The sequence below is a fragment of the Drosophila subobscura genome, chromosome U (genome assembly GCF_008121235.1).
Source record: "Drosophila subobscura isolate 14011-0131.10 chromosome U, UCBerk_Dsub_1.0, whole genome shotgun sequence".
NCBI classification, from domain to species: Eukaryota; Metazoa; Arthropoda; class Insecta; order Diptera; family Drosophilidae; genus Drosophila; species Drosophila subobscura.
In genome coordinates, this window is record NC_048534.1 from 5,740,504 (window position 1) to 5,762,760 (window position 22,257).

The 22,257-nt window shown below is 43.3% G+C and overlaps 5 protein-coding genes across 7 annotated transcripts in view; 2 read left to right on the forward strand and 3 right to left on the reverse strand.

Moving 5' to 3' along the window:
- The first annotated feature begins 1,008 nt into the window (after positions 1–1,008).
- Positions 1,009–3,878, forward strand: LOC117901073 (alpha-(1,3)-fucosyltransferase B). Its single transcript, XM_034811685.1, is given in 5 exon segments — positions 1,009–1,320; positions 1,414–1,820; positions 2,953–3,130; positions 3,194–3,262; positions 3,265–3,878. Coding segments are annotated over 5 exon segments (1,335 nt in total). The 5' UTR covers positions 1,009–1,080; the 3' UTR covers positions 3,706–3,878.
- Positions 3,879–3,921: 43 nt separating this feature from the next.
- LOC117901074 (putative cyclin-dependent serine/threonine-protein kinase DDB_G0272797/DDB_G0274007) lies at positions 3,922–5,556 on the reverse strand. 2 transcript variants are annotated; one of them, XM_034811687.1, is made up of 2 exons: positions 5,008–5,556; positions 3,922–4,950 (listed from the first exon to the last, which is right to left on the reverse strand). In XM_034811687.1, exons 1-2 carry the CDS (start codon positions 5,179–5,181, stop codon positions 3,967–3,969), a joined length of 1,158 nt encoding a protein of 385 aa, XP_034667578.1. In that variant the 5' UTR covers positions 5,182–5,556; the 3' UTR covers positions 3,922–3,966. The 2 variants fall into 2 exon arrangements, with proteins under 2 accessions (XP_034667578.1, XP_034667577.1); XM_034811686.1 differs by having other exon boundaries at positions 3,923–4,110; positions 4,147–5,556.
- Positions 5,557–5,626: 70 nt separating this feature from the next.
- On the reverse strand, positions 5,627–6,513 carry LOC117901076 (fat body protein 2). The gene is made up of 2 exons (XM_034811688.1): positions 6,190–6,513; positions 5,627–6,126 (listed from the first exon to the last, which is right to left on the reverse strand). The coding sequence occupies exons 1-2, from the start codon at positions 6,511–6,513 to the stop codon at positions 5,680–5,682; spliced, it is 771 nt and encodes a 256-aa protein (XP_034667579.1). The 3' UTR covers positions 5,627–5,679.
- Positions 6,514–7,426: 913 nt separating this feature from the next.
- Positions 7,427–18,731, reverse strand: LOC117901167 (laccase-7). Its single transcript, XM_034811819.1, has 6 exons — positions 18,619–18,731; positions 13,919–14,146; positions 13,691–13,831; positions 10,482–10,660; positions 8,318–10,420; positions 7,427–8,246 (listed from the first exon to the last, which is right to left on the reverse strand). The coding sequence occupies exons 2-6, from the start codon at positions 13,932–13,934 to the stop codon at positions 7,836–7,838; spliced, it is 2,850 nt and encodes a 949-aa protein (XP_034667710.1). The 5' UTR covers positions 13,935–14,146; positions 18,619–18,731; the 3' UTR covers positions 7,427–7,835.
- Positions 18,732–20,035: 1,304 nt separating this feature from the next.
- LOC117900135 (potassium voltage-gated channel protein Shaw) overlaps positions 20,036–22,257 on the forward strand; it is a 47,713-nt gene continuing 45,491 nt past the window's right edge. Inside the window, exon 1 of one of the 2 annotated variants that reach the window (XM_034810361.1) lies at positions 20,036–20,426. The gene's annotated coding sequence lies outside the window, so the exon portion shown is untranslated. The remainder of the gene's footprint in view (positions 20,427–22,257) is intronic. The other variant, XM_034810360.1, reaches the window with a different exon arrangement.

Here is a 22,257-nt window from a genome sequence, read left to right on the forward strand (position 1 = left end):
CAACCTGTTGAGCGTTCCCATAACAAAACATTAGGTTCACTCTTCCGCCCTTCTCGTCCCACCCAAACTAAGGATCTCTACTCCACTTTCATTTTTCTTTCAAATCTTCAAATATAATTCATTATTTCTTTCGTCTTATAAATCTACTTAATTCCTAAAACATTTTCACCTTGACTGACTTTTACCTTGCGGATTAAATAAATACTAACATAAAAATACTGACATTCAAAGAAAAATACTGACGGATTCTATTTTTTCGCCCGAGGTGGCATCCCCAATTTAATGTCAACAAACCGGCTGTAATAGAAATTTAAATGCAAATTCAAATGGTTAACTTAAACTAAAAAGAGCTCTTGTTAGTAGTTATTGCATGTGTATAAATTAGAACGGGGTGTGGTTTTCGGGGGGGAAAATAGACTCCGCTTACATAGATTGACGAACTGGAACTTAACAAAAAAAACTATCCTAAAATACTTTGTGTTGTTTTTTTTTCTATTTTATTTTATTTTAATTTGCGTACTGTGGACTGTTCAGTCCGAGAAGGTATATCTGTGATATGAGTTGTGTACGGAATCTTACATCCAAAAAAATAAGTATGTGTGCTTGTGTAAAGTGATGATTGTTACCGGGAATAAATATATGAATTGCGGAGGAGGTTGTAGAGAAAGAAAGGGTATGGTGTGTGAATTCGTGATGGGGCTTGTTGGGTGCAGGGTATTATTTCTCGTATATAATTTTAATGGTGTTAATATATGTATGTGTTTACGTTCTATTTTCTACGTTAATACATGCGGGTTTTGGTGTGTGTGATGTGGGTATGATGTGATGTGTGTACGATGTGACGTGTGTTGTATGTGATGGGTGTGTATGTTGCGGTGTGCGTGTCGCCGGTGCGGGTCTGGGTTTTAAAAAATGTTTTTTCTGTTTTTATATTTTGGTATATTTTTCCCAGGATCCACACCAGGGTTTTGCCCTGTCGTCATCACTGGCCGGCCCTACCCATGTTTTTTAAAATGTGTTTTGAAATTGCAGAAAATTAAAAATAAACGAAAAAGACAATATTTTGGAGTAAACTCAGCCATGCGGCTGGCACGCCGTTGGATCCTTTTCTTCACGTGCCTGTTACTCGCCTTTTGGGTGCTTCTGTTCGCTTGCTGGCAGATGCTCGAGCAGTGGGATGCTGGGAGTGGGAAATCCTCGGATCCCATTGAGGTGTTGTGGTGGCCGCAGGAGATGCCCTGGCCGTACGACGAAGAGCGAAGATGCGGCGTCTTCGAGTGCCGCTTCACCAACAGTCGTGACCGTTTGCCCCTTGTGCGGGTTAGTCCAACAATTATAGCCCATCCCGCTGATAAGCAGACACAAAGAGAGAGAGACAGAAAACAGAGATTTTAATTATTCATAATTTTTCAGGCAGTTCTCTTTTATGGCTCGTATCTAACTACGGCGGACTTTCCGCTGCCACGCAGCTCACACCAAGTGTGGGCACTGCTGCACGAGGAGTCGCCCAGGAACGTCCCCTTCCTGCCCTTTGATGACTTTCTGCAGCACTTTAACTTTACGTCCACCTTTAGCCGCTACAGCGATATGCCACTGACGACCCAGTGGCTGCCCAGCGCCCAGGATCTCACCTCGATGGACTATGTCATGTCGTTTGACTACAAGTCATCGAATGTGAACGGACCGTCGCCATCGGTGGTGTTTCTGCAGAGCGACTGCAACACCATGTCCGGCCGCGAGGACTACATGAAGGAGCTGATGCGACACATCTCGGTGGACTCGTTTGGCAGTTGTCTGCGCAACAAAGATCTGCCCAAGAGGCAAGTACAATTATAAGAGAACCAAAGGCGGCCACTCGATAAACATTTCACACAAACTCATTCATTCATTCACTCACTCGCTCCGACAATCGTCGCTCAGTCTCAGCTCAGTTTCGTTTCCCGAAACTTTAAATATTCAAAAATATATTTAAAGAGGAATATTTAACCAAGATGGCACCTTCCAATCGCGGCAGCAAGAAGCCGCCTAATAAGAAATCACCGAAAAAGAAGGAGCCGAAGCCTGCTGCTTCCAAGAAAAAGGCCACCAAGCAGGCAGACGAGCCGCAGGCAGAGGAGCCGCTGGCGGAGATCTGCTGCCGCGAGTGCTGGTTTGAGAAGTTCTGCGAATTGCCGGGCACATCAGCAGCCGCTGACGCTGCCGGTGCCGCCACGGAGCAGCACTCAACTGGCTGCCCAAAGTGCCTGACAAATATTGAGCCTGATGAAGGGAAAACTTCTACTTCGTCGCCCGCTATCGTTCCTGCCAGGATTGTGACAGTTGTCACAGTGCACTCTGAGTCTCTTAGACCTGTGCAGGAGGACCACTACAAAGCGATCATTGAACGTGTGATAAGCCAGCGCGGAGCCATGAGAGCGGGACCATCCAACTCAAGCGTGAGACAGGCAATATCCAACTCAAGCGTGAGACAGGCAATATCCAACTCAAGCGTGAGCCAGGCAACATCCAACTCAAGCGTGAGCCAGGCAACATCTAACTCAAGCATGAGCCAGATAGCATCCACGGATTCCTTGGTTGATTCGATGGGATCCACAACAGGCACTGATTCCAGCACACCGCTGGACTCAAACTATTCGCTTGATATGAATGAAGATGGACAGCGCCTGCCCAAGCGTCGTCGCCTTGAGGGGCGGCATGTGTGCCAGGGAAAGGAGTGCAAGAAATGTCTGGAAGCAAAGAAAAATCAAGACCTTTTGGTGGCTTTCTTTGAGCCAGAGAAACGAAATCGTCTCTGGAAAGACAGCGACGAAGAATCAAACTGAATCAAACCCACCCACAAACAACACACACAAAGAACATAAACAGACATAAACATTTACATCAAAATTAGATGCAGCGGCAAATGTTTTTAAGCACCAAAATTGATGAGTTTCGTTGTTGTTGTTTTCGCAGACTGCAAGTTGATTATCTAAACAATTTGTATTCAACGGAAATGCTGCGCTTTTTGGCCAAATATAAATTTATGATTGCCATTGAGAATGCCGTGTGCGAGGATTATATAACCGAAAAGTTTTGGCGTCCCTTGGTAATTGGCGTCATCCCCATATACTTTGGTTCGCCCAGCATTAAAGTGAGTAGAGAATGAAAGGAGTAGGCTCCAAAAATGATTCCTAATACTATCCCCCCCTTTCAGGACTGGCAGCCGCAACTGAAATCAGCCATATTTGTCGATGATTTCCCGAATGCCGCCGCCTTGGGCAAGTTTTTTTGTTGGAATTATCTGAAAACAAAACCGAATACAACTCGTATCGCGGCCACAAACTGAATCGCAGTCATCCCATACAAAACCAAAAATTACTCCACGATTTAATTACGCGTCGCACGCACATGGGTGACCAATCGCTGACCCGTGCGTTTGAGTGTGCCGTCTGCAAGCACGTGAATTATCGGCGCGTTGGCAGCAAGCGTGCGAATATGCGCCACTACAATTGTCCATTGAAGCCAATCTATGCGCCGTTGGAGAGCAAGAAGGAGCCGGAGTACGCGGAGGACTGGCGCTCGTCCATGCTGGTGGGTCGCTGCCAGGCGCGCATTATGGATGCTTTTCTACGCTCAAACGTGCCCTATAGCGATGGGGATTTTGAAGTAGAACTCGACATCAGAGTCGCCAACGATCAATGTGCCTCGTTGCCAAAATTACTTTAAGTTACATTGGCTTACAAAAAAACACAACGCGAGACACTGTTTCGGTTTCACTGAAATGGTAGAACGCCTCAGATTGGCCACCAAGCCTTGAGCTTTAAGAGCTCTAAGATAATCGAATAATTTGTGATAAATCTAACAATAAATGAAGCATCTAAGATGCTGACCAGATGTAAGGATCCTACTCTTGCATCCAAGATGGTAGAAGATTCCTAGGATCTGTATATTTAATCTGTATCATGTATATTTTAATTCATTGTTTTCCTAAAATTTAGAAAGTATTGCCTTATCGGAGCACGTAGCAAAGACATTTGCTTCCCCTTCTGGTTCGCTGTACGGCTGCGAGTCCATGTTGACATCTTCTTGATGCTCATTCTGCTGCTCCTCATGCTGCGCCTCATGCTGCACCTCATGCTGCTCCTCATGCTGCACCTCATGCTGCACCTCATGGTGCTCCTCATGCTGCTGTTGCTGCTGCTGTGGCTGCTCTTCCATCTGTTGATTGTAAATCTGGAGTTTATCTTTGAAGGCATCTTCCTCCTGCTTCTGGAGAGCTTCTGCTTCTGCCTCTCGCTTCTGTTTAGCTGCCTCTTCCTCCTGCTTCTGCTTCTGATCCTTGGCTGCCCGTTCTGCCTCCTCCCTCTCCTTCAACAGCAGGCGACTGCAAACCAAACGATAGCCTGGTGTAGCCCCCCCTTCGTACTGGGGATTGGGTGTGCGGCCCAGATTTCGCATCTCCCTGATAACCAACGACTTGTACGAAGCAGCCCGAGGACTGTCACAGATCAGCATCTTGGATTGCGAGAATGGCCCATGCCGCACAGAGATACGCGGCTCGTAGGCAGCCTTTTCGATGACCTTTCGCGGCTTTCGAGCGACGGGCTGACGTTTGAAGGCGGGGCGTGGTCGCGGTTTGCCGCAGCTGCGCTTGACAATTTTTTTCTTGGGCGTCTTGCGAATCGTCTTGTGGGTCAGCGGTGAACGTCGTGTATGCGGCAAGGCAGAGGGTTCCTCTGTTTCAGGGGTCTTTTCGCGTAGTGGTGTATTACAGGACGAGCAGTAGAGGGGGTGTGCGGAATTGGGTCTGCTGCCCTTGCGCTGCAGCTGCTCGTCGACGATGAACCTAAAGACATTCTCGGAGTCGGGAAGCAGTTCATCCATCTCCAGCGCGGGTGGGGGCATAATCTTGCGGGTTGCCCGAGGTTTTGGCATCGGTTTTGGAGTCGATTTTGACTTACAAATTGGACGCCGCGCCGCCACAAGATTGAGGTTTGGGTAGGGCCAAGAGGTGCGTGGAATTATACATCCGCCAGTGTTCTTGCATGTGACCTCCACTTCCCAGCCCTCCTGTGCCTCAATCTGCCAATAGTTCTCATATTCCAGCTGTGGAGTATCCTTAGACGTGGATGACTCGATCTTCTGGCCACATGTGGCGCACGACTGCTGTGCAGTGGCTGCCTTATGCTCGCGTCGTGTCATGCTCTAATTTTGTTGCAAATACTAAGTAATAAATTTATTTTGCGTAATAAATAGTTTTGTGTTAAATAATGTGTGTTACTTTAAGTGAAACTAGTGTGGGAACGTGTGAAATGTTGGGAATGACAGGCCTAGACAGTAAAGAGTTCTCCTTCAAGGCTGACTTTGTGATGCAAAACTGTGAAAAGTTGGGAATATTAATCTCCAACTAGTTACTTCTTTCTCTCAAGGCATAGCTTGTGCAACCGAGGTGGGCTGCTGCATTACTTGACTAAAGAATTACTTCGATCTTGAAAACTCCAGCCCTACACATGGGATTGTTATTCCTAAATGCCTACCAAGTGTTGGAAAACTACGAAATCTTCAGGAATTCCTTCCTCCCAAGTCGCAGTTTGTGCAACTGAGGTGCGCTGCTGCATTACTCGACCAAAAAATTACTTCGATAAAATCCTTTTATGCCGTATCTCAAATATCAAAATTTCTTTATTTTCTGCACACTTTCTACATCTGCCAGTGTGTCATGGGCATCACTTCCTTCAGCTGTCCCATATTGACCAGCCACATGCTGCCATTCTTCATCATTTCCATGGCCTTGATCATTTGCATGGCCGCCTCCTCGGGCAATTGTCGCTTGGCGCTCTCAATAGCCTCCACCAACGACTCGGAGTGGTGCCAGGTGACGTTCTCCCTTAGATTAGCCATCATCTCGGTGCTTGTGAGACCAGGACACATGGCCATGAACATAACTCCCGTCTTCTGGTAGATTACCTTGTCGCCCATGGAGCGGGTGAAGCCGAGAACGCCATGCTTGGCCGCGGCATACACCGCAAAGGTGGGTGCAGGCTCCAAGCCATAGACAGAGGAGAGATTAATGACCATGCCGCCCATGCCCATTTGGGTCTTGTCCATGTAGGGCATAGCCGACATCGTCATCATGATCATGCCAGTCTGGAAAGATAACAAAGAAGATTACAGGGGAACTGGGACTCGATTGTACTTTGATTCACTTACCAAATTCATGCCCATTGTCGTCTCCACATCCTTGTCGAGCAGCACATCCTCGCCATTGATTAGCACATCAATGTGTCCCATCATTTGTCCCATTTTCAGCATCGTCTGCTCAATGCTCAGCTTGTCCATGAGATTCATTGGCATGAAGATCACCTTCACAGCGGGATTCTCCGCCTGCAGCTTCTTCATCATCTCCACATTCTCCATGCGGTGCATGATGCCAATCATCTTGATCTTCTTCTGCATCAGCTGCATCATCATCTGCCAGCCAATGCCCGTGAAGCTGCCAGCATAGACTACATTCTTGGCCGTCCAATCAAACATTTTGTATGGGGAATTGTTAGCTTTTTGGCGGAGTAGTAAAATGGGAAGACTCGCAGCGAGTGTTGTGTCTGACTGGTTAGCAGAACTGCTGGTTGGTCTTTTATAGGTGCAAAATGGACCAACGCCTCCAGATGTCCAGATCAGAGCAGAGTCTCCAGTGCACAGGGAGAGCGAGAGAGAGGGAGAGAGATTACTTTTGTTTATGCGAAATGCAATCTATCGATGGTCGTTGTCTACGGTTGGGGGGTCATCTTTGGTTAAAGTTCAATGCATTTGTTGATACCCGAATTGGGGTGACGTCTCGAAAGTCCAGCTGTTGCCAGTTGCCGCTGCCTCCAGATAAGATCGCTATCGGCCTTCAGGGCGTTGTCGTTTGGATTCACCACCTGACAGACATTGTATTGCTTGCCCATTTATCAGTTTTGCTCTTTATTAAAAATTATTAATTATTATAATTCTAAAGGCATTAATGATTATAAATATGCCATTAAATGTTGCAATATTTGGGTAAAGTTTCATCAGAATTGTTGGCCTATATTTGGAAGGTTTCTGTAACTGAAACGTGGGGAGAGGTGTGTACAAATGTGGAGATTACCATAAAAATTTAGACACACACTGAGAAAGGATTTAAACCAACTTACAGAACTCGAAAAGATGAAAGCAGGAAGCAATCCGTGGCAGAAAATACATATCTCCTAAAGATGAAGAAAACTGAAATTTAAGTTTTATTTCCTTTAATTGTATTCATGGATTGTGTTTTTTTTTAAATTAAGCTGCTTTGCTCATCATAAACTATGAGTAATAATTTGCATAAATGTTGTAAACGAATATATTAGTAACTCTATGAAAAATACAGAAAAGAGACATTTAATTGCGCTCAAATGTCTTCAAATCTCTCTCAAAAGTTATGAAAATTATGGACTGTGCCTTACCCCATGAATGCTGCTGCTTTTCTCAACACAAACATTAAGAAATCTTAGGGATAAATGTGACAAACGATGCTGGTAAAATTAAGCAACTGATGATTCCAGAAAAGTCTCATTTTTTGTCCCCTTTAAAATTCTTCAAGCTTCCTTATTCTTATAAATTTTTTTAATAGATTTTTAGAATAGATTTTTTTCTTAGACAATCACAGATGTTTAGATGCTACAATGAGGGCTACACATACGACTATGGAATACAATATATACAAAAGATGAACTCAACCAGCAGACAGCAAAGATACAGACAGACAGCTGCTGCTCCTGCTCCTGCTCCGAATAAATAATCTCTGAATTTCGCGTGGCAAGTATAGACGGGGGGAGGAGGGGTTGTCCGACCTCTTAGTGCCCAAATCGCAGCAAAAGTAAACTGCAAATCAAAGCGATCGTCGCTGTGCCGCTTGCCAATCCCTTGGCACCTCCATCCGTATCCTGTGGTGCGGCTGTTGGCGGTTTGCTGCTAGTCCCCTCAGTGGTTGCCTCCGCATCGGAACGCAGATCCGGATTGTAGTCCCCACAGGTGGGAAAGTGCTCCGGCACGGGCACCATTTGATCGTCGTCGCCTACCTTGAAGACCAGAGCCATGCCAATCTCCGCATGAAACTCAATGTGGCAGTGGAAGAGCCAATAGCCAGGATTGTAGGCCTCAAAGCGAATGATGGTGTAGCCACCATCGGGAATGGTTACTGTATCCTTCACTGGCGGATTGACAAAGTTGCGTTTCAGCAAATTGAAACGATCGAGGGATTTGATCTGAGGAAAAGGAAATTAATTAAATCAAAATTTTGAAAATTGTAAAGCAGTTTCTGAAAGAAATTTCTCACCATTTCGATGGTCACATTCTCGCCCAATCTCTCCAGTGCCAGCACTCGAAATGCGTTGCCATGCAAGTGGAAAGGATGATTCGCATAATACTGGAAACCCTCGTCCACAATGATTAGCTCCACCACCGCATTGAGTGGCACCTGCAGCACATGGTGGCACTTGCAGAACTCTGTGCGGCAATCGATGCCCTGCGCCGCGAGACTCGTTTCGTTGCAAAAATCCGCGTCGTTTAGTTGTCGGCGGGAAGGCAGCAACGCCAGTGATGGGAACTTGAGGGTTATGTGATTCAATTGTGGCGTGTAGAGGCGATTCGATTGCGTCATATTCATGTCCATGGCATAGAGATCTTTGTCGTGGAACTCCGGATTATTCTTGGCATAGAAATCGTAGTACACAAAGAACTTGAAGTCCGCCTCCGGCTGGAGCGTGTCATGATCGATGCCCGGCACTTGATCGTAGATGGGCAACGCTCTCATCTCAGCCACAGTTTTGGTGTCCGGATAGCCCGGTCCACGGTTCATTACATTCAGTTCAATGCCCTCCGCCTTGTGGGCGTAACTGAGCGCCCCGCTGGGCTCCTCATCGGGTGCGCCTTCGTACCGCAAAATGGCCACTTGAAAGGCGGAGGTGAAGACCTCGCTGCAGTCCATTAAACCCTTGAGGCGCACCCAATAGTTGCCCACCGCCTGATTGGCATGCAGCACAAAATCAAAGCGTTCCCCGGCGTATGTCACGATGGAACCCACTTCCATGGCCTCAATGTCAAAGCCATCCGAATTGATGGCCGTTAGATTGTGCCCATCCACCGATACGACAATCGGACAATTGAGATACTCGGCATTGATGATCCTGAAACGATAGCGCAGGCCACGCTGCACATTATACACCTGATGGGGCACCAGTTCGAGGGGAATCTCATTGAGATTTCCACGCTTCTGCCGCGACAGCTGCACCGGAAAAAGTCGCGTCGTGTTGGTGTTGTTGCTCTTGGCCAGACGTGCGCTACGTGGTAAAGTTTGTACCAAATCCACCTCGGATTTGGGCAGCGGCTCTAACGGCTTCGTGCTCGTCTTGCCCCTGGCCACCTGATGGTCCTCTTTGGCCTCTGCCCAGATGCGATTGTAATAGCGTCCCCGGCCATTGACCAACAGATTGTGCGGCTTATTGTCGCCCCGAGAGTGATGATGACTCGCAAAGATGCTGGCCCCGGGCTCGTGTATCCAATCCTGGACAATCATCACATGTTCGCTGAGATCCAGATCGTACAGACGGCCATGGGGCTCTGCACTCTTTGGTTTCCTGATGATCAGTGCTCCAAAAACCCCATCGCCACGCTGCATGCCCGTGTGCGAGTGCCAGAAGTGTGTGCCCGAGAGATCCGCTGGGAAACTGTAACGGAATGTGGCATGCGGCGTGATGGGGCACTGCGTAATGTGCGGCACACCGTCCATGTAGGGCGTTTTCTTCTGATGCAGTCCATGCCAGTGGATGGAGGTGCTCTCCCCGAGCAGACTGTTCTTCACATCCACCACAATGCGATCACCTTCGCAGACCTCTATGGCGGGCCCTGGCATCATGCGATTCACGACAGTGATGCCACGCTCCAGGCCATCACCCATGATGCAGTGGGGCCGCGAGCAATCCGTCAGATTTCGTGGACAATCGTAGCAGGCCTTGGCGAAGGTCTGATACCATTCCACAACAAAATTGTAGCGACAAGTGAGGGGTTCCCCGCCCGCCTGACAGTCGCGACGACAGGGATGCTGTCGGTACCATTCGGCAGTCCAAGTGTCCTCCGAGCCCTCCGAGTCATCCAATTCAGCGAACTGCTCCACACGCGACGCTTTTAGGGGACGACAAAAGGGGCAACAGTTCCGCAGCTCCACCCTCGAGGCGGGACACTCCTCCTGCAGCGGCGGACAATTGCGCTGATACGTGTTGATAATAATCTGACCAGTGTCCAAACGGCCACACTCGAGGAGGGTGCAATCGGCATCGTTGTGCCAGGACTCACCCACCGCATACAGGGTATTATTATGCTGGCAATGGGTGCGCACGCACTCGCCACAGCAGCTGCCAGCGGTTGAGCGTAGCTCCGAGCCCTACAAAGAGTATCCATAAAATATTACTCTATCAATGGTTAATGACTGGGAATATCCTCACCACTTCACAGTAGAACTCATTGCAATCCACTTGAGTGACGACAATATGCGCCTGCGGATCCTTGGCCACGCCCGCGGCACACGAGTACACCAGACAGGGATCCTGTGAGGCAAACCACACGGCACCCAGCTCCCGCCGGTATGTTACTTTGTGCTCTTGATATAAGCAAAATGGAACGCCTGGAATTTAGGGGAAAACTTATATTAAACTACAAGAAATTAACGCATTTTCCAGCACTCTACAGAGAGTAGATTTTCGAGCTTTGTTTTGCTCCGACAAACAATTGTTTTAGAGACACAATCCCTCTAGCAAATATAATTCTTATGGCAATAAACAATGGCCAAAAAAGAACAATTAACAGACAAATGCAAACAATTTGAGAGCTGAGAGTTGAGAGCTGAGTACCCCCAAAAAACAGAAAAAACAAACTCCTTTTGTTGTCACATCACGCGCCAGAGATTCGTAATTTATGGGCTCATTTAATCGAATGCAGTGAATAAATGCGAGTGTGATTACGAGCGCAAATTTAAGCAAGTAAGTCAGTATTTTTGGTTTATTATTTAGTGGTTAAGTGTGTAACACACGTGCTAATTAGATACAGGCGGCAGGGGTACTTGAACTTGGAACAAGTGGGACTAGCTGCAACGAAAACCAGATCTTTAATCGTTTTAAAAAGATTGATAAAAATAAAGATACACATGTTCAAAAATTCTGTTTTTATATCTCAAAGATATGTATACTCCCATTTTGCTACGATTTTCTGCAAAATTATAGCACTAATTTGGTTCCAAATGCTTAAAGAAAATTCTTCAAAATTGAATGCAGAGCATCATCGCAGTGTAAATAGTTGATCAGAGTATATAAAGCCATTTAGTTCTTACATTTACTCAACCTACCTTCCGAATCCCTCAGAATCGTTACGCTCTCTCTTACTGATGACAGCAAAAACTTCCCAATATTATACGCTATAAATGCGCTTGGTAACAATATCTAGTATTAACCCCAGAAACCTTTGATGATGCATCAACACCTGTCAGTCGCTGAACATCTGGTCCGGTTACCTGTTCCTTCATTCATATGTAGATTAAAGCAACTGAGAACAGAACAGTTAAGAGGTGCGCTATGGAATGCTAATTAAAATGACATCAAGACCCGGATTGCGGGTCAAGTATAGTATATATAGGTCTGACACCTGATCCGGTTACTGGCTATGGCAATTGGTAGGCCTTAACCGATGATTAAGGTACACTTTTTCCCAGACACTCCCTCTACACCTCTATCCCCTTTTCGTGCTAAGCCTAAGCATGAGTCGATCGATCTATCGATATTGCCCTTCAAAAGGTTCGATAATCTACGCAGAACCCGCCCATAATAAATGTAGACCATAAAAATGGTTTAACTGTAAGCAAAAAACAAAGGCAAAACATGTCCACGATCACGTTCTGATGAAAATTTCAGCGATAGAGAAATCTCAGGTGCTCAAAAATACTCTCTCACATTAAAAACAAATTAAATTAACGACAGGCATTTGACGGGAGATTACAATTTGGTGGGAAAGATAAGCCCCAGCCGATAGGTACTTTATGAGCTGCTAGATCTTAGATTGCAATCACTGGGGCATTAAAGTGCAATACTTTGCACAAATAAAACACAATTAAAGGTTTATCTTTATACAATTAATGAACTGACAAACACTCCTGTCCGATGGGTTCGGATGAATGATGAATCGGAACCAACAATCAACGATACCAGGCTACACCTCAAACAGCGTTGAGGGGAAGTCCACAATCTTGACACAGGCAATTTCTCTCCCTTTTGGTGATGTTTCAATGACGGACGAGACGATGTCCACGTTCCCCGATGACTCTTTCTTTGCCGGAAATGAGCGAAGGAAGCCACGTCGAAAAGCTTCTTAGACGACCAGATTATGTCGTCGTGTGCTTAGTTCAACGGTGACTCGGACAGGACCACACATAGGCAGGAACAGCTCCAAGAATTTCCCAGACAATCGCCAACAATGTCGAAATTTTTAACAATTTACAAACTTTTGTCTTCTATTATGTTGATATTTGGAAGGGAACATTTTCAAAATATTTCTTAGACTTTTGAGGCTTTTCCCACAGAAAGAAGCAGGCCTAATGTATTTTTTAAATCAAAAGTAGACTTTAAAAAGCTATAAACTTCCCTTAAAAAATAGGATTATTTATGGGAAATACAGTTTTTGTCTTGGCATGAAATATGGTTCTGGGTTCTCAGTATGTGAGCCCTCCTACATCCTGGTTGGGTGGTTTTCTTTCCTTTATTTATATTTTATTTTTTACACGCATGTTTTTATTTTTTGTTGATTTACAAGAGGCAAAGAAGTGGAAAGAGGAGTGCGCTGTCAGCAGCTGTTTGGCATATAAATTATTTTTGTGAGTGCTGCACGTAGCATGTTGCCTCCTCCGCTCCTCCTTTAGCGCTGGCTGGCTGTCTGTCTGTCAGTTAACCATTAAGGCCGCATTTATTGACTGCTTTTGTGAGGGCTTTGGGCTTTGGGCCTGCATCGTTTATTGGCTCGTTATGGCCATTATTATGATTGCCTCCGACTGTTTGTTGGCGCATTTGTTTAAACCATCAACCATTTCGTTGATTATTTGCCGGACTTGCGCAAATTCACATGCCTTGACGATGGGGGTAGGCTCTCAGTATTTTTAGCATGTGAGTGGCAATCATTATTTATCGTGTACATTGTCTAAGGAAAATACTCTCGCACTTCGACACAATCTCAGACCTGTGAGCATGTGCACATATTTTTTATTTAATGCTAATGCCCCGCCATAATGTTGGCCAAGGTCGAAACTCGTTAATTGCCCACCGCTGAAGCTTCTTACAGGTTTATGCATACAAACATTTCTTTCTGGGATACCCAGTGGGTGTTGAGGGGAAAGGTGTGTTGTTTACGTGGATTAGTAGATGGAAGTCTTTTCTAACCCTTAACTATATTTTCCCCTATTTTAGGATATCATTTTACTACTCATCGAAAAGTGGTATAATTTTAAAAATGTCTTTAAGAATATTTAATTTTCTTATCAAAATTCCTTCTAAATGGTTTTGACCAATTTTCTAAGCATATTTTCGCGAATTTTATCAAATTTTCCACTAATTTCTCAAGAACAAAAATACCCCCAAGGGCATTTCTTCATCTTTAAGCTTCATCTTTCACTCACCTGCTGTAGAATTTGCAGTTTTCAAGCCTGCTGTAGAATTTACAGTTTTAATGCCCGCTGTCGCATTTACAGTGTCCAAGCCGCTGGCGGCCCGACTCGCAACCTGTAAGAGCACTGTTAAGGCACAGGCCAGCAGCACTGTTAAGCCTCTGTTGGCCGCCCGCATGCTGTAGAATCTGGTTTTTGCTGCTTTTGTTGTTGCGGCTGCTGCCGCTGCTTCTGTTGCTGCTGTCGACAAACTCATTTTGTCATAATTATGGTTTACGTTTATTTAATTTGCGGTTATTGTTTTTCTTTCTATTGCTGGCGCTCGCTCCAACTTTTTTTCCTCCTATTTTAGTGGTAATTGTCTTTTATTAAACTTTTTTTTTGTCTTTTGGGTAGTCGGCGGAATTATTGAAATCGTTTTGCGGAAGTTGTTGTTGATTTTGGCGAACAACTATATGCCTTGATTGCCTGAAAATGAGAGAAAAATAAATGATTAATACTTATAGGATTCGGATTCAAGCTGATATTTCAGACCGATACGATTATTATATGTATTTATACAGTTGGTAGATTTTTCGGCATTTAATAAGCGAGTTTTTGTTTTGTTTTATTATTTTTGCAGATGTTATTATTGAGAATATTCACCCAAAACGAGTTGCTCTCACATTAAAGATGTTTACTGAAATTTTTAAAAGCCATTTCTGATGTTTATCGCGACTGAGAAGAAATGGTTGGATGTGTGGGGGTTCAAGGCCAGCTTTGGAAATGGACAGTTATGGCTGACCTAATGCGTATGGAAAGTTATTGGCACTTTGATATTACCAGGAAAAAAGTAGCAAGTAAGAAATTTCTGCATAATTTATTTATTTAGTTGATTAGAAATTATAAATAATTCTGCTGCTTTATACTTTATATTTCGATTACCTCTTCTGTATATTCTCCTTTTCCCTTTTCAATCATCTTCATTCCCATAATATTTTCTTTCTAATTAACAATAACAATTACGCCTAAATGCTGCCACATCCATGGCTTATGCCTGTCCCCAAATCAATCGAAATCCCCGATGCCCTAACCTAACCCCAAGCATCCTTTATTGACACACGCGCGCGTCCAAGAGTCGACAGGGAAGGCCGACACGCACATGGCCGAAGGGGCCGAAAACATCTGAGGGAATATATATTGTATATTGTATATTAAGTTAAGTATGATTTACGGCCTGACTGTAAATATCACTCATACGCTCTGTGGTGTATTGGCCTAGGTGAATGGCGAAAGGGAGCATCAGGCTGTGGGACTGTGTGCATTTGAGCCCTATCAGCACATGGCCAGCAAGTTGATTCGCTCAAGAAACACACACACAAACACCCAGGCGTACAGCACGTACAAATTTAATTAATTAGCACGCTGTTCCTTAAACACACAGAAAATGGCAGACCAACAGGCAGACACAGACTCAACCCATTGACCCACGACCGGCACAGGACTCACGTTCGTAAGCCAAAAGTCCAGCCAGTGTCCAGAAAGACACACAGCAGGAACAGACATGGGAGGAGGCATATAAAGAAAACTGCGCATAAATTATGAAAAAGCAAAAACAAAAAAATATAGGACGCAAAAAATTGCGTGAGCAATTTTTCATACCATAAAGTTTGCCTTACGACTGCCATTTGCTTTGGGGATGCTGCTGCCCAGGGGATTCCCTTTTAGGCAACATTTACATTGAGCCTCAGGAATATGTTCTTTCAAGAATAAGAATATCAAACCCACTTTTATCACTTAGAATTATATAATTATTTTAGTTACTTTACCTGCCTAATATCTCTTCTTTATCTTCTTTATATTCCCGCTGTAGCCTGCTTCAGAGACTTACAACTTTCCATAACGGCCACTTTTATTTGGCAAACACTTAAAGCATCTTAAAGATTTATGTACTACCCCGGGGGCTACCAGTTGGGCTGCTGCCTCGTTGTGTGGTCCCGAACGCACTTCCGTTAATTAGGAATTAAGTGTCCGCCTACGTGGCACTTCATAAAAGTCGTCACAAGGAAAACAAAATAAAAATGAAACCTTGAAAACCCTGGAAACTCCGAAAGCCCTGAAACACCGCCGAAAACCCTGAAATTCAATGTAAATCTATTAAAAAGATATGAGCAGATAATGTAATTTTCAAATGCGAGACGAAACTTTGTTTGTTAATTAATGGTGTCTGGGGTGGGGGGAGTCTCCGGGATTAATCAATCAAAAGAGCAAATATTTGATGGGGTATACAAAAGTGAATGGCGCTTCGTACTTATGGTTTTCCCCCTTTAAATCGCATTCAGATACAATTATATCTTTAATCATCTCTGAAGTATATATATATCAAGCGGGGTTTTGTTTTATTTGCGGACATGACTAAACGATTTGATTACGCCTACTGGCAATTGTCTAATAACTTTGACAATCACTTTAATTAAGATGCATCTTTGGCTTTTGACGCGAGGAACGTCACGTGGACTCAACACTCAACGTTCGCCGCGATTACTCATTTTCTATATGGTCTAAATGCTTGATTTGATCTATAATTAACATCGTCACAGGGATTACCCCCTGAAAATAAACACCCAGCCCAGGGGGAATGTCGCACGCAGTTTTGTAATTTCTTTGCGGTGTTCGGATTTTTCGATTTGACTAAAGTGTGGTTTGGGTTTCTGTTCTGCTTCAGTGGCCGCTGAATAGAATTTCCATAATTTAATCTTGAGATATTGTAACAATGAAATTATTAGTTGATCGTGAATAATAAAGGGAAGGGCAATCAAGGCAGTTCTTGGGAATTTTTATAGATTAAAGTTTGAAGTTTTTGGGAATTTTTATAAACTAAAGTTGGGTAGTTCTTGGGAAATTTTTATAGGTAAAAGTTTGGGGTTTGGGAATTTTTATAGATTTAAGTTTGGGGTTTCGGGATTTTTGTAATATATGCAAATTTTATGGAATCATTTCCGCGTTGGGAAAACCTAATGAACTTTAAATATACGTTCCAAATACTTTCTTGAAAACTCTATTCATAAATAAATAAAAGTAACTTGAATGAAGCTCATGTATCCCACTTTTTAATTGTTAACAAAAGACACAAAATAATTTAAAAATGAACTAAAATTTGTTTAAAAGGAAGCCACCTATTTATCCAGTGTTATTTAATAGCATTCCACTGTTAAAAGCGATCCGATTCTGCAGCTACTCAGAGACAAATTTTATGATGCTGCTCTCTTTTTTTTATGGGCAATTTCTTTTTGATGGAGGCAACAACTAAAATTTCACCGCCAATTAATCTGGCAATTGTTGTTATGCAAAGTTTTGTTATTATTTATTTGGATTTTGGACTTTTTTTGTATACGTACGGAATCACACGTCCGTAAAATGATTGCATAATACATAGCGCAGTGCTTTCCGCTTCACGTTTTTACATATAATTATAACTATCGAGAGAGGGCTTAAGTATTGTAATTTGATTTATTTTTGTGAGCGTCTTCCTATGTGGCATACACGGCATTCGGCCACTTATTTTTGACAACAATTAGCTGACCGCATTTTGATTGCTTTGTTTGGCTTGTTGGCTTTGTGGCTGTTGTCGTCTCTGTGCGCCAACATTTTTGTTGAGGTAGGCAAGCAATCAGATAAAAGATGTGGCCAAAAGAGAAAGAGATGAAGGTGAATGGAAGATTTTTAAGCCGCTTATCATATGAAACCTTTTTCCCCCGGTTTGAGATTCCTGTTTTCTCCTCGCTCGGGAAATCCCTGACTTGTCTCGTCATACATTGCGTTGACTGCCTGGTTCTGGTCATCATGTGCTAACTAGCCATGGCCAAGCCGGTTTCTATGGAACCAGTCTTTAAGTATTTCTCCCTCATTACAAGCCATACACAAACCAATACTCTGGACGGAGTTACGTGCCACCAAAACCATACACAAATATTTACCCAATTTGTTTATGCTTATTCACATTTGTTAACCATATTTTTAGTGTATCATTTGGACTCATGACTGATGAAGATCGGGGGATTGAGGGGCTTTGTCTTGCAGATAGAATCTTTGGAATGCAGCAATTATTTATGGGCGCTGCTTGTGGGATTTTTTTTTCAATGTCAAGGCCGTTTGTAAGTGTGTTTGGTGTAGAAGTAGAGGTTTCTGAACACTGGGAATTGAAGCTGTGGGTTTTCTGTAGTTTTTTGTGTAGTATTGTATAAGATTATAGCTTCTTTTGTGGGTCAGCATGACTTATGAAGCATGACATTATTTTTTTATGATATTTTTCATGCCTTTTGAAAGACTTTCAATTGCGGATGGAGTTTCAGGTTTATTTTGTTGCATGATGTCATATAGACTATAGCCAATAGATGAGTCTTTAAAAGTATCTATAGATATTTAAAAATAACCCAAACTATGATTTATGAAGAGTGAATAGTTTTTTCTCTGATTGTTTTGGAATAGTAAAAATTAGTTCGCTGTTTTTTCATCTTTTGGTGATAAATCTGCTGTCAGATTTAACTTTTATCAGCTTTAATTATCATCAGACTACATTTTTTTAACATTTAAATTCTTTCAGATATTTTCAATTATTTCACTTTAGTCTCAAATCAAATTTCACAATTAAGACTCATATTTGTTGTATCATGTTGTATCAAGGTATTTGTTTATAAAACCATCTTTATGGAACACAATTAGAGCATTTATGGTAGACTTGGATTGTGTTTGTGATAGCCACCCAGCCAATTTCACGATTGTACTCTTGGCTCATGGCTCTTGGAATTATCCCAGCGATGGATGGGACTTATCACACGACTGGCTGGGCTTATGATATCACTAAATAAACAACGCGAACAGAATTTTATGGCATCTTAGATTAGGGTGTTTCGCTTAGGTTTCAGTCTCAAACGCAACGAAGGGAATCGCAAAATCCTTACAGGGTTTCCACAGGCAGTGATCGTTTTTCTTTTATTTTTGTCTTCGAACCGCTTTTAAGTTAGATCCGCACCGTTCGCCGATTAAACCGCAACTAACTCGCGCCGAGTGCAGCTAAGGCGCTTTTGAAGCGGCAAAAAACGCGCTAAAACTAAAGCAGGCCCAGTCTATGGCTAAGAGTTGACTCGACTCGACTCGACCCTTTCTTGACTGCTGCTTCGTTCGGCTGATTACAGTTCGGGGGGCCTGAGCATGATCGTTCGTATTCACAGACAGAAAGAGAGAATGGCAGGGAGAGAGAATGGCGGAGAGCAATCAAACGATCGAGAGAGAGGGCTTTTTGGTTTTTGCCGACTTAATTAGCCCGCACTTGTCGCTGCCCAACGCCTGCCGCTGCTTCTGTTGCTGTTGTTGCTGCTGTTGCTGTTATGCCGCTTTGTTGACATTGTTAACAGTGTAGACACGTTAACAGAGATTTCTGCCGCTTATCTCCGCTGATTGCTCGTATGTTAAGAATGTATCTTGCATCAGAGGCGGCCGACTGCTTCCGTGTGTTGTCTCCCCCCTCATGCTCTGCTCCCTGAAGTACAGATCGATTTTCCAGTTTATTTCGCGATTTCTTGCATTTATTAAAACTTGTCGTTTTGGGTCGTTGTTCTGGCAGCCCCCGTCCCAGTATTTGCTTTGATATTCTAATTTAAACCAAATGTTGTACGCTGTAGTTATGCAGTCTGCGAGTATTCTGTGTGTTTTGATTTTGATTGGTTTTTTTTTTGCGCACTTTTATTCAGTTAGACTGGAAGTGTGTGTGTGTAGTTGGCAGGTGCTGTGTTTGTTAACAGAAATTGGGTATTTGGGGGGTTTGAAGTAGCTAAGTGTAATGAAATATTCTTTGATAGATTTCTTAGCGGAAAAGTTGCATGTTTTAGGCACGGAAAAACCCGCCTGAAACGTATTTTTGGGATTTATTTGCATTAGTTCCTCTTCTAATTTTATATACAGTTGTCAAATTTTAAACTGCGTATCGTAAAGGAAATACCCTGTCCATCAATTATTGCCCCACTCATAAACCTTTCTAACCCATAAATCCTTCCCAGTGTATGCCCAATAATATTCACCACACAAGCAGACACACACACACACACTCGTAACGAGAGAGAGCTTTACTCTCACTCTTGCTCTCCCGAGAACTTCATCCGGCGGTAGCAGCATCCTCCCATAGCCTGCCGAAGCATTAGCTCCACGAAGAACGCCGACAATGACGACAAGGAGGAGCTCGCTCGCTCGCTCGCCCGCCCGGACATCGCTGTGTGTCCTGTCCCCGAGGCACATGTATCGGCGCTGGCATGTCCTTTTGGCAGGCTGCGCGATGCGTTCAGCTTTCAGTTCGTTTGTAGACGTGCGTGCGGCAAGAACCTGCCACAACATCGGACACTGTGTCAGGCAGAACCAACGAGGTAGAACCCAAACGGTAGCCCAAACTGAATGATGGACTGGCGGCCCAGCAAATTGAGAATGTGCTAACACGAGAAAGAGGCTCCTTGTGTCCGTCTCCGTTTACGTGTGACGAGTGCTGCTGTGTGGTGCTGTGTGTAAATGTGCGAGACAGTGTCCTGCGGCGGACTAGCAGGTTGCTTGCTCTTGCTCCTCCATACAAAGTGTTTAAGTGTATGCCCAAAAAAAAATACGATAAAGAAAGGTACAACAAATATCCTGCTACTGATGTCGCTGAAAGTTTACCGAAAGGATTAAAGCCTCGCACTTGACTAGGACTCCAGCACACACACCTTGCTCCTTGCTTCTGTAGGAGGTAACTTGTCTAGTTTTATTTGGTGTTTCTTCTGTTTGCTATTTTTATGAGCCCCGCTGCTGCCGTTCCCTGCCTTTGTTTCCCAACTTTAATGCGGCCCAGCAAAATCGTGTTGGCCCTTTTGGTTCAGCTTTCAGCTTTCGGGTTACGGTCTTCAGGGAGCCATAAAATAAATCAGCTAAAATATAGGTGCCCCTAAGTGCTGTACCCAGATCTCCAAAGAGAGGATGATAACATATGCAGAAAGGGGGCAGACAGATAAAATTGGGACTCTCCAGGGCTTTACACCGAAAATTAGCTGCATTTGACACATTTAATAAGCAAGATTTGGATCTAAATAATGCATAAAATATATTTATAATGTACAAAAATTGAAATTTAGGCCATGACTCATATAACAGATGCATTTAAATATAGATTTTTGATGCAAAAAGTTGAAATTTCTGTCCCATATCCCTTTCTGTCTGTCTCTTGTGTGTCGTCTCTCGTGTTTCTCTTTGTTGGTAAAGGTTTAATTTATGGTCCTTTCAGATTGGCCCTATGCCCACGGATACATTTGGCTGAAACTTTTTGTTCCACTGTCCAGCACTGTGTTGGCATTTTACGAGTATGTGTGTCTGCCACACACAATAAACAATAATAACAAAAAAGAGCTGTAAAAACGAACTGCCAGTTAACTTTCTTCACATTTATCAAGTTTTTTTTCTATGTTTCTTTATGCGACAGCCATGAAAAATCTATGCGTAATTGAGTTATGAGCCACGGACCAAGGACCAATAACCAGGACTGGTTACTGCTTAAGCAGAAGGTTTCACAGCCAAAAAGATAGTTAAAAGAGGTGGAAAACTGGAGGGGAACAAAGCACAAGAAATGTAATTAAGGCGCCATCAAATAAGGAGAAAGACACCCGACAGACACTGAGTGCCATAAAACATGTACGCAAAAAGAAAATTAAGGCATAAACTACAATTGCTCAGATTATTGCACATCGTCGTTATTGTCGTCATCGTCAGGATTCCATTTCTGTGTGAAATGGTCCTTTTAATGGTCCTTTTTACTTGCTTTATAATTTTGCAATCGTGATTGTCGTCACTGGCACTGGATAAGGCACTGTAATTTTCCTTTATCGAACTGTAATTTGTCAGTCCCTCTCCGTCTCCCTCTGTGTCTGCTTCTCCCCCTCTGGCTTTGTTTCTATTTGCTTTCTGCTGCACTCGAGTGTTGCTCGCAGGCAAATGGGGCGTATACGCAATATAAATAATTGATGCCTAAATTGGAAAATGACCTGCAAACAAATAAAATTCTAATTATAGCTATTGTCAAATGCAAAAAGGGCTAAGGAAATGGGGTCAATGGACTGTGGCATAAATGAAGCAAAACAGAGATAAAACTGAACACATTTAAGTGCGTTCGATTTTTGAGAGTAGAAATTTGAGTTTTCTTTGGTTAAACCTAACTTTGTGCAAACGTATTCTATTAAGCCTTTATAGTCCACAATTTCCGTTTATAGCTTAAACTTTTTCTGTGACATTTAACTTTAATGATTACTGACAAATTCCATTATGATTTCTGTCCGCAAACCTCAGCGCTCTATGCTTTGAATGTCACTTAATTTTTCCATTAACTCTGGCCATTATTTTGGCATTCTTTTTTTTCCCAATACCCATTATAGCAAAATTAAAGCAAAAGAAATCGATGAGGAAAGACAAAATTACCCCAAAAGCAATTGCAAAAGCAAAAGGACAGTCAAACCCCCATCGGAAAATGCATAATTTCTGGAGCTTATATTTATAGTTTTTTCTATCGAAAATCTGAAACTTTTTACCGCTTT

Bases quoted from the DNA above. Each gene is read 5' to 3' on its own strand.
- LOC117901074 (XM_034811686.1), bottom strand. From the start codon at position 5,181: ATGACACGACGCGAGCATAAGGCAGCCACTGCACAGCAGTCGTGCGCC. The intron at 4,111-4,146 runs GTGCAGCATGAG...GAGCAGCATGAG, and splicing joins AGCATGAGGAGCACCATGAG to GTGCAGCATGAGGCGCAGCA.
- LOC117901076 (XM_034811688.1), bottom strand. From the start codon at position 6,513: ATGTTTGATTGGACGGCCAAGAATGTAGTCTATGCTGGCAGCTTCACG. The intron at 6,127-6,189 runs GTAAGTGAATCA...TTATCTTTCCAG, and splicing joins CGACAATGGGCATGAATTTG to ACTGGCATGATCATGATGAC.
- LOC117901167 (XM_034811819.1), bottom strand. The intron at 10,421-10,481 runs GTGAGGATATTC...TACTCTTTGTAG, and splicing joins ATGAGTTCTACTGTGAAGTG to GGCTCGGAGCTACGCTCAAC. The intron at 8,247-8,317 runs GTGAGAAATTTC...CCTTTTCCTCAG, and splicing joins AGAATGTGACCATCGAAATG to ATCAAATCCCTCGATCGTTT.